Genomic DNA, 14,474 nt, shown 5'->3' on the forward strand with positions numbered 1-14,474 from the left:
TTTTTTGACCTTGACCTTTCCTTTGACCTTGACCTCACTTTTCTCAATTTGTGTTTAACTCAGTTTTTAAGAAAACATTCATAATATTTTTATCAAACTTCATATGCTAATACATACTGATGTCACCTTTTCAACTGCATCAACATTTTTTTACCTTGAACTTTTCTTTGACCTTAACTTCATTTATTTTAAATTAGTCTTTAGCTCCGTTTTGAATAAACCATTCAAAATATGTTTATCAAACTTAAATATGTATTTGTGAGAAGTATTCAACTGCATTAAAACATTTGATCTTTAACTTTCCTGTGACCTTGACCTCACTTTTCTTAGATTTGCATTTTGTTTAATTTTAAAGAAACCATTTAAGATATATTTATGTAAGTTTATGCACTTATACATAATTTGGCGAGAATTTATCATCTATATCCAACTTTTTAGATTTCAATTTCAATTTTAAAGAAACTATTCAAGATATTCTCATCAATTTTCATACACCAATACAAATTTTCATGTTGCATTACTAATATACCCTCGGCGGGGCATTCACGTCCTATAGACATATTTCTAGTTTAAAGTAACGTCAAGCGGATTGATACGTTTTTGAGTAAGTCATTGTGACGTATGGAACTCGTTTCGTACGAAATAAACTAATTTTAATCCAATCAAATGAAGCGTTTCAACAAAAATAAACTTATTACATTATATTCAATATTTAAAGGTATGTCACTCGTCAGCTTTTGAGAAAAGTTTGGTCAGAACCTTTAGCTTCAAAACTATCTATTACAATTCAATTTTTAAAACATATGTCGATGAAACAGATACAAATTATATAATGTTCAATTTAAAAACTGCTTACAAAATCGTAAAGAAACAAGATTTGTGGGGGACTATTTCATGTGGTGGTCAGGAATGATATTTAAAAGAAAATTCTTCAAATCAATGAATTTGTTTAATTCAATATCTTAGAATTTTAGCTCTACATATTTTTATAATTTTTTCGCTATTATGTTCTAAGAATACTACATATTAGTTTCATTTAATATTTTTTTTAGAATAAATTTTACACGTCGTATAACGTGCAAATTTTGACCGATATCTCAAATTTTACATCACTGGCCCCAACTTTTTCTTTCATTATTTTAAACTGCACGATACTTTCACCCAATCAGCACTAACATCATAAAAAGCTTGACACAAGAAAATATTTCATTGCCTGTTTTGATTTGTAATACCACAAATATGCTATTTTTAGTGCAAAAAAGTCACACGATGATTTACGGTAAACTCCCATATTTTCCTGGGGTCAAATTTTCGAGGTTTGAGAAGAAAAAAGAGTTTTGCGGGATTTGATTTTTGTGGTTGGAGAAGTGTTGAGCATTCATGCATACTGTGAAATCACTAATTTTCGCGGGGGTTTAATTTTCGTTGATTTCGTGTATGCAGAGACCCACGAATTCATATCCCCCACGAAATGTTAAAATTCTATACAACAGTAAAAGTGTTTCCTGCACCCACGAAATCAAATCCACTCGAACCAGTATTTTTTTCGTCAAACTACGAAAATTTGACCCCACGAAAATAAGTGATTTTACAATATGAAATTTTACGTTTTGTGGTGATCATGAATTTGTGGGTCTCTGCATACCCCGAAAACAATGAAAATTAAATCTCACAAAAATAAAAATGTAAATTCTACCAGGTAAAATCTACCTGGTATATATATTGGTCTGATTGTCTCAAGACCCTCTGATTGTTATAGCCATTAAAATTTATATCAACGAATCCCAGGTTACACATTTCAGCCTAATTAAATGCATAAAACGGATATTTAACGTTAACTTTAACATAAAGTAATCTTTCTGAATCATGAATAGTAGTATCTAATATATAATCTTAAAAAGGTTTACAATTCTTAATTTACCGTTCACGGTAGCTCAGTCGGTAGAGCGCTCGCTCCGTGATCGGGAGGTCGTGAGTTCGAATCTCGGCCGCGACAGACCTAAGTCGATAAAAAATAGGTAGCAACTGTTCCTTCGCCATGCGCTCGGCACTTTGAAGTGAAAGTTGCGGGTCCTTCGGATGAGACCTTAAAAACCGAGGCCCCGTGTCACGGCAGGCGTTGGCACGATAAAGATCCCTCACTGCTCAATGGCCCTGAGCGCCGAGTAAAGGTCAAAATTTGAAGCCCTTCACCGGTATATGGTGACGTCTCTATATGAGTGAAAAATTCTCGAATGGGACGTAAAACAACATACAATCAATCAATCAATCAATTCTTAATTTCTTGAATATGTGTTAGAGAATGTAATTAATCTACTTATAAATTAGTTAAGGAATATATTTTCATATAAGTAGTTCCTATCTATCCACTTTTTACCCATTCTGTCAGAAAGTCGTTGATTACTTTTAAAAAAAAAACAGTTTTATACGTGGTGATAATGAAGAAATTGCTTCCTCAGTAAAGGCGCTATCAGGAGCATCCGGTTGAAATGACGTAGACGAAGGTCTTGTACTCTGTTAAATAAATTAGTGATAAGAAAATAAAACATGCATTGGCTGTTAATTTTTTAATTTTTTTAAAATATATATATATATATATATATATATATATATATATATATATATATATATATATATATATATATATATATATATATATATATATATATATATATATATATATATAAATTCTAAATTTAAGCTGCGTATAACTGAACAACAAAAGAAAGGATATTGAGAAATCATCAATTTTTTTCTCTTCTTTTTTTTATCTACTGTGTAGTTTAATTATTAGCAAATTTACCTCGATAGAAATATCCATATTATAATGTTTACTGAAGAAATCCTTTACTGATTTTCAATAAATCTACAAATAATATATATATATATATATATATATATATATATATATATATATATATATATATATATATATATATATATATATATATATATATATATATATATATATATATATATATATGGGTTAATTATGACAAATATTTCCTCCACAGTAAAGCTAATCATATATATACATTGTATGCGTATCACAAAATCTTGATTACTTTTAAGCTTAATCATGTCAGAAAATATGTACATGTATATTCAATAAAGATATTAAAATCAAGAGGTCTTTAATAGGTAGAATTTATATTTTAAAATAAATTTTTATTGTTTTGCTTTCTTTCTTTTTTCTTCTTCGTTTATTGAGATTGTTTGCTCGTGTGTATGTTAAAATTATTTTCATTTAACTGTGTCTATTGACTCTATTGATTCTCCTTAGATTCAGATATAATTTTTGGGCTTGAATCAGAAATCGCTATTTGCCAAGCTTAATTAAATTATTTCTAATGAAATAAATTCCACATGCAAAAAAGTAGAAGAACGCGTGGTGGCAAAATATTTGATCATATTAATTAAAGTAAATGAATGCTATAAATGACACCCAAAGAAAATATTTGTAAAAAAAAATTATTTTCTTTTAGATCCATCTCTCTAAGCTTCTGCCATCAATTGTCTCGAATCACTCTTAGGGGAATATCAAAGATAAGCGTTAATTAATAGTACTTTTATTGAGTACAGCCCAAAGATAAATCGACAAGAAATTCTTGGGATGTCAATAATAATATGACTTAAATGACTTTACTGTTCTTGAAAAGAAAAATAATAAAGATTTTATTCTTCTTAAGGTAGTCCGATCCTCAGGTTCTGAAAATCAGCTTTTAAGTAATTGAAAATGCTCACAAAAATGTCTTTGATTTCACATAGTAACGTGAATTTACCCATGGAATTTCTTCAAAGTTCATCATTAGAGTTAATCACATTATATAGGGAATATTATCAAATCTCAAATATATTTTCAGGAAATGCGAATAAAAACACCAGCTATGCATTTTCTAATTGAAAATTGATCAACAAACATAATTTAGGAAAGAAAAATATAGGTATCCAGGCATTTAGAGAAAATTGCATCTTTCATATGCTTATACAGTATTTTTTTTTCTTCTTTTTACTTCAATTTTCATATAAAACATAGTGTAAAAAGCTTGTGCTATCATTGCTAGACATCGCATATCACATCTAATTTCATATCATGCTAATAAGCAGTGGTATCTAATGCTAGACTAAAGAAAATTCAATTTCTCTAAAAATGAATTAATTTTTTTTTCTTTTATGGGGTACAAATGTCAACTTTTTACAAGACCGTTTCAACGACTTCAAAGAACCTTGAATCATATTAAGATGCATAAAATGAAAATTGTTGCACGAAAAGATCTCAATTTCAAGCTTCATTTTGAGACTTTTTAAATAAATCAATAAATTTAAGAGTTATCCTTCCTGGCTGAGGATCGGATATCCTTAAGAACAACTGGGTCAAGAAAAAAATGAAACTCATGTGAAAGCTTCTGATATGAGTTTTATTCTTTTCTGGCACAGTGGTTATTGAGAAGAAGATTTTTAAACGACACCACCAAATTTTCACTACATGGTTATATGTCCTAATTATTTCCCCTTGAAAAAGCGCATGGTCCTTCATTTGGGCAAACTTGAACCCTCTCCCAACTTGCTCTTTGGCAAGCTAGGTTGAATTTGCCCTAGTGGTTCTTGAGTCGAAAATGGGAAGGCTTACAGGCAGACAGACTGACAGATGGCAGGCAATCAGAAAAGTTCACTCGAGCTTGTAGCTAGCAGAGCTAAAAAATTGTGCAAAGCGAAATGCTTCCTACATTGAAAACGTTCAATAGGTATATGTATTTCATTCATCTAGAATTTTGTTGATGAAGTGAGGCAAGCTTTTTGTTTTAAAGCTAAATATTACTCACGGAAGAATTTATATTGGATGACCTGGAAAGAGATAAAAAATAGAAAAGTAGCATCATACAAAATCAGTGGATTAAATCCAATGGCTCTACGGAATACTTAATCAAACTTAATTTCCGTTTCTTACCACATTTCCTTGTCGAAGCTGGTTTTAACCTTGAATAGGACAAGAGAGATCATTGAATAAAAGTTTTTGCTAATCAACTGTTGAAGCAAATATAGAGAGGAAAATTTATACGTGTGTCAAACTCTCTCTCTCTCTCTCTCTCTCTCTCTCTCTCTCTCGTGTGTGTGTGTATGTGTGTGTAATAATTTCTATTATAGCGTTTTTGCTAATTTGATATTTGTAAAGTTGATTCAATTGTTTCATTTTGACTGTTAAACGGGTAACCACTGGAATAAGGAAAGATTGTTAGACTGGAATATAAATATATGCCCTATTTCACTAGCCGTGCGTGAGGGGTGTTTGGCACATTTTCTTGATGGGGACATATCAGAGTCATGTGTGACGAGAACCGACTTTACGGAGAACCATGCGTGTGTTGAACAGTGGAATGTTACGAAGTGGAGGAACGCAGTATGTATCAACCGGAAGTGTGAGACCATCGAGTCCGGGTCTTACGCAGTTGGAGATTTGCATCTTGTTGGGGAGGGTAATCGATTGTCCGCATGCTTGTTGTTAAAGGGGAGGATCAGCACGTAGTGGCGGAAACCAACGATAGAGTTCCTTTCAGAGCGACTAGTGAAACATGTGAAGAAATTTTACATGTGAATTAAATTTAACAAAGGAATTTTCAAAACCAATTATCCGAAATTATTTACAGTTAATGCATTGAAATTGAACTTTTTCTTATTTCTAAGAAACGATCGGTAATCTTGAAATTATGATATATCTGATAATATGTCTGATACGCTCTGTAATATAAAGACTTGTGACTTTAATGTAATTCAAGAATCAGATAGTTGTTAATTTATAGTTTATAATCCAGTTTCTACAGAGAAATCTTATACTCTATTTTCTAGTATATCATCGCAACTAAATATATATATTGTCATTTTAAAGAATTGTTTTTCTTTTCTTTTTCACTGAGTCATTAACTTTGAATTGACCCTCTGAAATTAACTTGGATACCTTTAATAAGTATTTTCAAGCAAAAATATGAATACTTACTTCCGTCTGTTTTCGATCTTGTCATTGAGAATTAAATGTATGAAAATATAAAATGAGGAAAATATGTTGTATGACTAAAATTCTCGTGCATTGCAGTGACTTCCCGAAACTGATTATTTGACACTAAAACGAACATTCACAGGAAGCTTTGAGAGGCTGAGCTGCACAATATATGAATATATATGATTAGTTTGAGAGCTTTTGCTCTATGCCTCTTAAAGCTGAATACGACTCGCAAATAGGCATATTACGCCATAGAGTATTAGTTTTCCTATCTCTTATATCTCCTTCGCATTCGTTACACCTGACTGCTTTCTTGTCACGGGCACCTGCGTGAAATGGACGACACATGCTCGTGTTGGTTATCTTAAATAAAATATGCAGGCGCGGATCCAAGAATTTTTTCCAGGGGGGGGGGGGGGGGTCCATCCCAGTCAAAAAATATTCTAACCCAAAAATTTCTTGACAAGCAAAAAAAAAACCCATAAAATCCATCAACGAAAAGTTGAAATCACCTGTTTCGTGGTGGTGATGGTGGGATCCACGTTTTCTAAAGGGGGGGGGGTGTCCAAAGTAATTTTTTATTCCCCTCCCCTCTAGATCCGCGCATGCTTTGTTTACATTTTATTGCAGTTTACGTGCATTTGTGTTTGTTTGAACTGCACTGACCTGTGCAAGTGTTGTAAGTTTCTTTGGTAACTTTCTCTTCTGCCGTGTAAGAAGCACACAGTTACTTTTGTTGCCACCGAGAGTTTTACAATAGCTATGTAGAATACGTCCGTCCACACCGGTGGAAACAGATTTACACTGAACCGTGGCCAAGTGAACGGCTTATATAGGGTTCGTACAGATAACAAAAAATGCACAGTGATATGGCAGACAAACCTAGATGTCTAGGCATCGTGTTGAGGTTTAAGGAGTTTTCAGTCTAGTTACAAAAGTATCCTCTGCCTTGACCAGTAGTATTACTATATGCCGGGCATATATATGTCGGTTTTTATTTTCATGACTCAGACACTGTATAGTTTACGCAATCAAAACAATTAATGTTGTTTGAAGAAAGGACATATCGTGTTAAATTTGATGATTTTTCACTATACTCAGAAAATGTAGACGTAATTCGCGAGTTACATAGGTATATCTATATCATAACTCTCTTACATTTTAAGAAGACTAGATTTTGAGGGGAAAAATACATTTTGTATAAAATGGTTTCCAGGTGAAATACATGTACATGTGCTTTTTATTCTCTTTGAGCTTTTGCAATGAATTTTTATCATCATAACACCCAATGACTTATTGACTTACAAAGACCCATATGATTTTTTTAGGTCAAAAAGTGAAGGCCAGGGTCAAAAATTCATTTATTACATAAAATATTTCCAGATGAAACTTTAGACGATCTTAAGAAAAAATCTGAGGCCCAAAGATGACAAACCTATTCTCCCTTTCCCTGTCGACTTGCAGTTTTTAGTATTCTAAAATTGTGGCCCCACCATACTCCCGACTAATGGTTTGAAAAAACTTTAACCTACACTACCTGAGAATGTCTCCATATCAATGTGACTAATCATGAATTTGCTGTTCTTGAGAAGAAGATTTTAATTTTTTTCTGTACTTTACATACATATCTATCACAAAATTGATCGGGTGGGACGTGGAAACTGGTCCTTCGGATGAGACCGCATAAACCGAGGTCCCGTGTCGCAGTAGATGCTGGCACGAAAAAGATCCCTCACTGCTCAATGGCCCTCAGTGCCGAGTAGAGGTCAAAATTTGCAGCTCTCCATCGGCAAGCGGTGGCGTCTCCATATGAGTGAAAAATTCTCGAGAGAGACGTTAAACAATAAACAAACAAAAAACAAAATTGATCGGCATTGTCACGTGACAAAGATCCAGGGTATCAGCACGTGAAGTTTGTACGTCCCTTTTCTAAGTATTCAGACATTCATAATCAATTATTTTAGATGGTTCCATTCAGGAACGTAGCATCGTTTTTGAAAGAAGGGGGTGGTCAGTCAGAGAAAAAAATTGACTAACTTGAAAAATTTTAACAAGGCAAAAAAAAAAAAAAGGAAACTTAAAAAAATCCAAACTCAAAAAATCTATTACGTTGGGGGTGGGGGGAGGGTGTAGATTTTAACTTCCTTCAGTACCAAATTTTATTCATACACAACTACATATTACCCTTGTCGCCCGCGCGTGGCGCAGTGGTTAGAGCGTCTGCTCTAGAGTCGCGAAGTAAGGAGTTGATCCTTACGTCGGGAGTTCGAATCCCACTGTGGGACGTGGAGACCGGTCCTTCGGATGAAACCGTATAAACCGAGGTCCCGTGTCGCAGTGCTGGCACGAAAAAGATCCCTCACTGCTCAATGGCCGTAAGTGCCGAGTATAGGACAAAATTTGCAGCTCTCCACCGGCAAGTGGTGGCGTCTCCATATGAGTGAAAAATTCTCGAGTGGAACGTTAAACAACATACAAACAAACAAACAAAAACATATTACCCTTATTTGACTATAGTGCAACAAAAAGTGGGGGAGGAGGCAACCAGCCTTTCAATGAACATTTTCAATAGTAAAAAGTTATGTCTGGAAAAAAGTTGCCTAGCATTTGTCCTTGAATAAAATAATTTGATGATAATACATTTCTATCTTTTATCTCAGTCCGATTGTCATATCAATTAATTTTTTAATTTTTTTTGGAAAAATATTTTACAATTGATCACTGAAAATTATTGAGTTTAGATTAAAAAAAAAAAAAAGTGCAGAAAAGTAACGCAAATGTTAAAATGTATCATACACTTTTTCTGCTCGAATGTTTTCTTTGGACTCTTTCTTGTAGAAATACTTCAAAATTATAAAAATATTTTTGCGGCCGATTTGATACTTTGCATTGATTTAACTTGTTATGCATGATACTGACAATGGTTTGGCAAAAGTGATCCAGTTCAAGAGCTGGCCAGTCAGAATTTGTCCATCTGTTAAGGATGAGGTTTACTGAGAGGACAAAAAGATTTCACTGATAAAAATGAAAAACCACCTATTGTACATTGTAGACCTATGATTGTAGTGATATTATTCACTTTCAAATAACTAGGTCAATGACCTTCTTTTTATGCTAATGACCCCTGAGTATTTATCAGGAAATACCTCAATTTTTCACGTTAAATATGCTCAATATTTTCTTTATCAATAAAATATATCAAGTAAGAAAATTCTTTAGATAATGAAATAAAATGGAAAATGGAAAAGTGTTGCTAAACATGCATAAACAACTAGAGTTTGAGCAACAAACGTCCTAAATATTCCTGTCCGAATTTCCTATGGGAAGTTTCTAATTTTTAGCTCACCTGAGCCGAAAGCTCTAGTGAGCTTTTCTGATCACTTTTTGTCCGGCGTCCGTCTGTCTGTCTGTCTGTAAACTTTTAACATTTTCGACTTCTTCTCAAGAACCACTGGGCCAGTTTTAACCAAACTTGCCACAAAGTATCCTTGGGTAAGGGGGATTCAAGTTTGTTCAAATAAAGGGTCACGCCCTCTTTCAAGAGGAGATAATAAAGAATTAGTGAAAAATTAATAGCATCTTTAAAAAATCTTCTTCTCAAGAACTACAGGGCCAGGAAAGATGAAACTCATGTGGAAGCATCCTCAGGTTGTGTAGATTCAAATTTGTTCAAATCTTGACCCCCGGGGGTAGGGCGGGGCCACAAAGGAGGATCAACGTTTTACATAGAAATATATAGGAAAAATCTTTAAAAATCTTCTTCTCAAGAACCACAGGAAAGATGAAACTCATGTGGAAGCATCCTCAGGTAGTGTAGATTCAAGTTTGTTCAAATCTTGACCCCCGGGGATAGGCGAGGCCACAATGGACTATCAAATTTTTACATAGAAATATATAGGAAAAATCTTTAGAAATCTTCTTTTCAAGAACAGCAAAGCCATGATGAGTCATATTTATATGGAAGTGTATCGTATTTACATTAATCACAGGGGTCGTACCTGGTCAATTCCAGGGTTTGGGGTGTTCAACATTAACTGCTTAAAAACTGATTGGTATGATTTAAGTGGACTGCCGAAATATACAAATATGTCCTAACCTTATCTAGGTAAACAATAATCAAATGGTGAATCAATATAACAATCGGAGGCAAGCAATGGTAGTCCTAACCTAACACTAATTAAAATATTATTCAGGACAGACAGTATATGTGATAGCCCTTCAACCACTACACTCACTGTAGGATGCCTTATTCAGGACGGACAATGAGTATAGCAGCCTGGACGGACTGGTCAGCCAATGCAGACGAGCCAACTTTATGGCTAGCCTCTTTACTGGAGGACAACCTCTTCGTGGCAGGCCTTATATCTGGTTTGTCAAACCTCAAATGGCCTTCCAAATTCACTCTCAAACTGTAACACAGGCGAGGAATTAAAAACCGTAAATACTACACTTACACTCGTCTTCACCATTCGGCTGGATCTTCACAAATAACAACAGACGACTGCGAAGTCTCGGTATATATACCCTACTAATGTCACGTGATGTCAACGGTGACTAATAGAGAAATCTGCATGGTCGTACCATAAAATTCCGTAATCATTACACTACCCATGCCTCCGATGACATGCGTCCCGCATGTACAACTTAGAAACTAACTGTATCATTTAGAAGAAGGTTTAATGAACAACCAATTTTTTTTTTAAAGTTATATACAAAGAATTCCTTTCTTCTGTATTCTATAATCATATATAAAACTATGTACAATTATATGCAGCAAAAGTCAACAGAATTCTGTCTTCTCCTCAACCACTTCTTCAATGTCAATGTCACCCTCACGAAATCTCTTAACCCGCCTGGTCACAATAGTCTTCAGACCAGCATCTGTCTGGATTCCGATGTCCACCATGGATATCTTCCTCTTACAACTGTCACATCTTGAGTCCTGTGTGTCTTCAACTTCTGGTGCACTGGTGGATTGAGGAATCTTAACCTTAGGAATGTGAGGTCTAGTGGGTGCTGTCTGTTTCCTTATGACTCTACCCTCCAGCAGCTGATCATTAGTGACCCTTTCCTCTTTCTGTGGTTGAGAATCTTTCGACTCTTCCTCATCACTACTGTCAGTGGACAGAGTACCAATGATGTCCCCATAATCTTGTTTGAGCCAATCCTCTTCTGACAGTTCAGCATCTTCCGCACTTTTACTCCTACTCGACTCTCCACTCTTCTCGGGCTTGCCATCAAGCTTGATGGGTTCCTCAATCAGGCCAAGATGGCATCTTTTTTCATGTCTCTTGACATTTATCTGCTTATTGCTTGAGTAGCTGCAAAAGGTGCACTTAAATGTTCTCATAGCACACTGTATAACATGACTTTTGTAATCCTCTTCGGATCTTGCCATGTAGGTACACATGGGGCACCTACGACATTGCCCTGGAGTAACTTTTGTCTTCGCCATCTACAATAAATGAACAAAGCATGCATTATGTGTTTATAATATTTCTTATGAACAGCTATCATAGTATCATTACATGTCAGTTTCATAATCATGCAACCAGATCGGTGGCTTACGAGCCCTACTTGGACGAATATTACTTGCTGGATTAGTATCAGGGAGGGCATCATCATAACCTGTATAATGATCTGAATCAGATTTTTCTTGACCCTCATTATCATCCATCAAGTCATCAGTTTCACTATGTAGTATGTCATCACTTTCGCCTGATAGAATTTGCATACGCTTTTTGCGCATTCTATCTACATGAATGACTTGATCTGAACCTCTTGGGCCACAATTTACAAGGTATGTCAAATCCGACATCTTTTTCCTAACCTTGTAGGGACCCTGCCAAAAACTGGTTAACTTAGGTGATGTTCCAGGTTTTCTCCATGGGAAATAAACATACACCTCCTCGCCAGGTTCAAACTTTTTCCACATTAACTTGCGGTCATGATAATGCTTCTGTCTGGCCATTGACTGATTCATTTTGTTCCTAACAAATGAATGGGCTTTTTCAAGACGTTCCTGCAATTCCCACACCCATTTATTGCTTGGCGTGGCCTTTATTTGAGGTGGCATCTCATACTGGAGATCCAATGGTGTAGCAACCTCCCTTCCAAACATCATCATGTTTGGTGTCATACCGGTTGTTTCGTGTACTGAACTGCGGTAGGCCATCATAATGAAAGGTAAATGCACATCCCAGTCATTATGATGATCATTTACGAACGCACTGAGCATTGTTGTGAGCGTTCTGTTAAAACGCTCAACCATCCCGTCGGACTGGGGATGGTACGGGGGGGGGGGGTATGCGTTTTCTGGATGTCTAGCAATTTACACATTTCTTTAAAGAGATTACTTTCATATTGTGGTCCTTGGTCGGAATGTACCACAGCTGGTACTCCAAATCTTGTAATAACCTCCTCAACAATTTTTGCTGCGACTGTGGACGCTTCCATATTAGGTATTGCAAAACATTCAGTCCACTTTGTGAAGTAGTCTGAAACTACTAGGATATATCGATTTCCATTGGCAGTCACAGGTAGCTCTCCAAGAAGGTCAGTGGCAATCCTCTCAAATGGATAGCCTGAATACACCAACTTCATTGGAGCCTTGTTGCTTGGGATAGGTGCTTTCCGTCTAGTACATACTTCACAACCAGCAATGTAGGAATGTACATCTCTTTGCAGACCAGGCCAATAATAAGACTGTCGAATTCGGGCAAGTGTTTTGTGAATACCAAGATGGCCTGCGGATCTACAATCATGGTAGTGCTTTAACACAGTTCTCCTTTCACTACTAGGCACAATGGCTCGTAGAATATCTTGCCTTGTAATTAAATCAGTCCATTTCCTGCAGAGGACTTCATCATTAATAACAAGCCTGTCCCACTGGGCACAAAGAGATTTCACAGTGACTGACTCTGAGGACACTACATTTTTGTTTGGCCTACTTTTGACTGCTAACCAAGCTTTTACTTTAGATATGTCTTTGTCATCATCCTGTAGGCATTTCAATGGCTTTTGCAGTAACAATTGGTCAACTACTTTAGTACGGCAGATACTCATATGGTCAGTTGCACAATGTTCAACTTTACATTGTCTACAAGGTGCTCGATTAAGACCGTCTGCATTGCCATGCAATCTTCCTGGTCGATGTTCAATGGTAAAGTCATATGTAGAGAGAACATCCATCCATCGGGCGAGCTGTCCCTCAGGATCTTTAAAGTTCATTAGCCACCTGAGTGAGCTATGATCTGTACGTAATGTAAATTGACGACCATACAAGTAATGCCGAAAGTATTTCACAGAGTGAACTGCAGCCAATAGTTCCTTCCTAGTAACACAATATTTCCTTTCAGATTTTGTCAGACTCCTGCTTGCAAAAGCAATAGGCCGCTCAATACCATCTTGCATCTGAGATAATACTGCACCAATAGCAAAACTGCTGGCATCAGTGTCCAAAATAAACCTTGCACTGAAATCTGGATGGGCAAGTACTGGTGAGGTTGACAATTCTTTACGTAGTAAATCAAACGCTTCCTGGCATTTGTCACTCCAATTAAAATGTGCTCCTTTCTTTGTTAAATCATGAAGTGGCTTGGCTATTAATGCAAAGTTAGCTACGAAACGCCTGTAGTAGCTACAGAATCCGAGGAATGATCTGAGCTCTGATACATCGGAGGGAACTTCCCATTCCTGTACAACTTTAATTTTATCCGGACTTGTTGATATCCCCTTTTGGGACACAATGTGCCCTAAATATTCTACCTCTGTAGCAAACAATGTGTACTTTCTGGCTTTCAGCTTAAGGCCAGCTGTTACTAAGCGGTCGAACACCACAGTAAGATTTTTAGTCATATCATCTACAGTTTCTCCAACTACAATGATATCATCAAGGTATACAAGGCAAATTTGCCATTGCAAACCTCTCAGGACCGTTTCCATTAATCGCTCGAAAGTCGCCGGGGCGTTGCAAAGCCCAAATGGCATGACTTTGAAGTTGTATAGGCCCTTTCTGGTCGCAAACGCTGTCTTTTCTCTGTCATTGGTAGCCACTTCGACTTGCCAATACCCAGCATTTAGATCTAAGGTCGAAAAATACTTCTTTCCTGACAGCTCATCAAGGGAGTCATCGATTCTTGGGAGTGGGTATGCATCTTTAATGGTTACATTATTTAACTTCCTGTAATCGACACAAAACCTTGTGGTCCCATCCTTCTTCTTTACTAACACGGCTGGGGATGACCATGGACTTGTACATTCCTCTATTATTTCCCTTTTTAGCATATCATCGATATGACGGTCGGTCTCCTCCTGCATATGAATGGGCATGCGCCTTGGAGGCTGTTTAATTGGTGTGGCTGTTCCAGTGTTAATGGTATGCTCGGTAACTTTCGTTTGGCCTAAATCAGCGTCTGAGGCAGCAAACAGATGTGAATACTTCAAAAGCATGTTTTTAACAGCCTTGGCATTGTCTGCA

The 14,474-nt window shown here is 36.0% G+C and overlaps 2 protein-coding genes across 2 annotated transcripts in view; one reads left to right on the forward strand and one right to left on the reverse strand.

Moving 5' to 3' along the window:
- LOC133195760 (uncharacterized protein K02A2.6-like) overlaps window positions 1–14,474 on the forward strand; it is a 410,189-nt gene that overhangs the window by 369,757 nt on the left and 25,958 nt on the right. The gene's annotated exons all lie outside the window — the stretch shown is intronic.
- LOC133195163 (uncharacterized) lies at window positions 10,776–11,450 on the reverse strand. The gene has a single exon (XM_061331026.1). It carries the CDS (start codon window positions 11,448–11,450, stop codon window positions 10,776–10,778), a length of 675 nt encoding a protein of 224 aa, XP_061187010.1.

Source organism: Saccostrea echinata, unplaced genomic scaffold, assembly GCF_033153115.1.
Source record: "Saccostrea echinata isolate AGI-Se365-2 ecotype Australia unplaced genomic scaffold, CSIRO_AGI_Sech_v1 ptg000029l, whole genome shotgun sequence".
Lineage (NCBI taxonomy): Eukaryota > Metazoa > Mollusca > Bivalvia > Ostreida > Ostreidae > Saccostrea > Saccostrea echinata.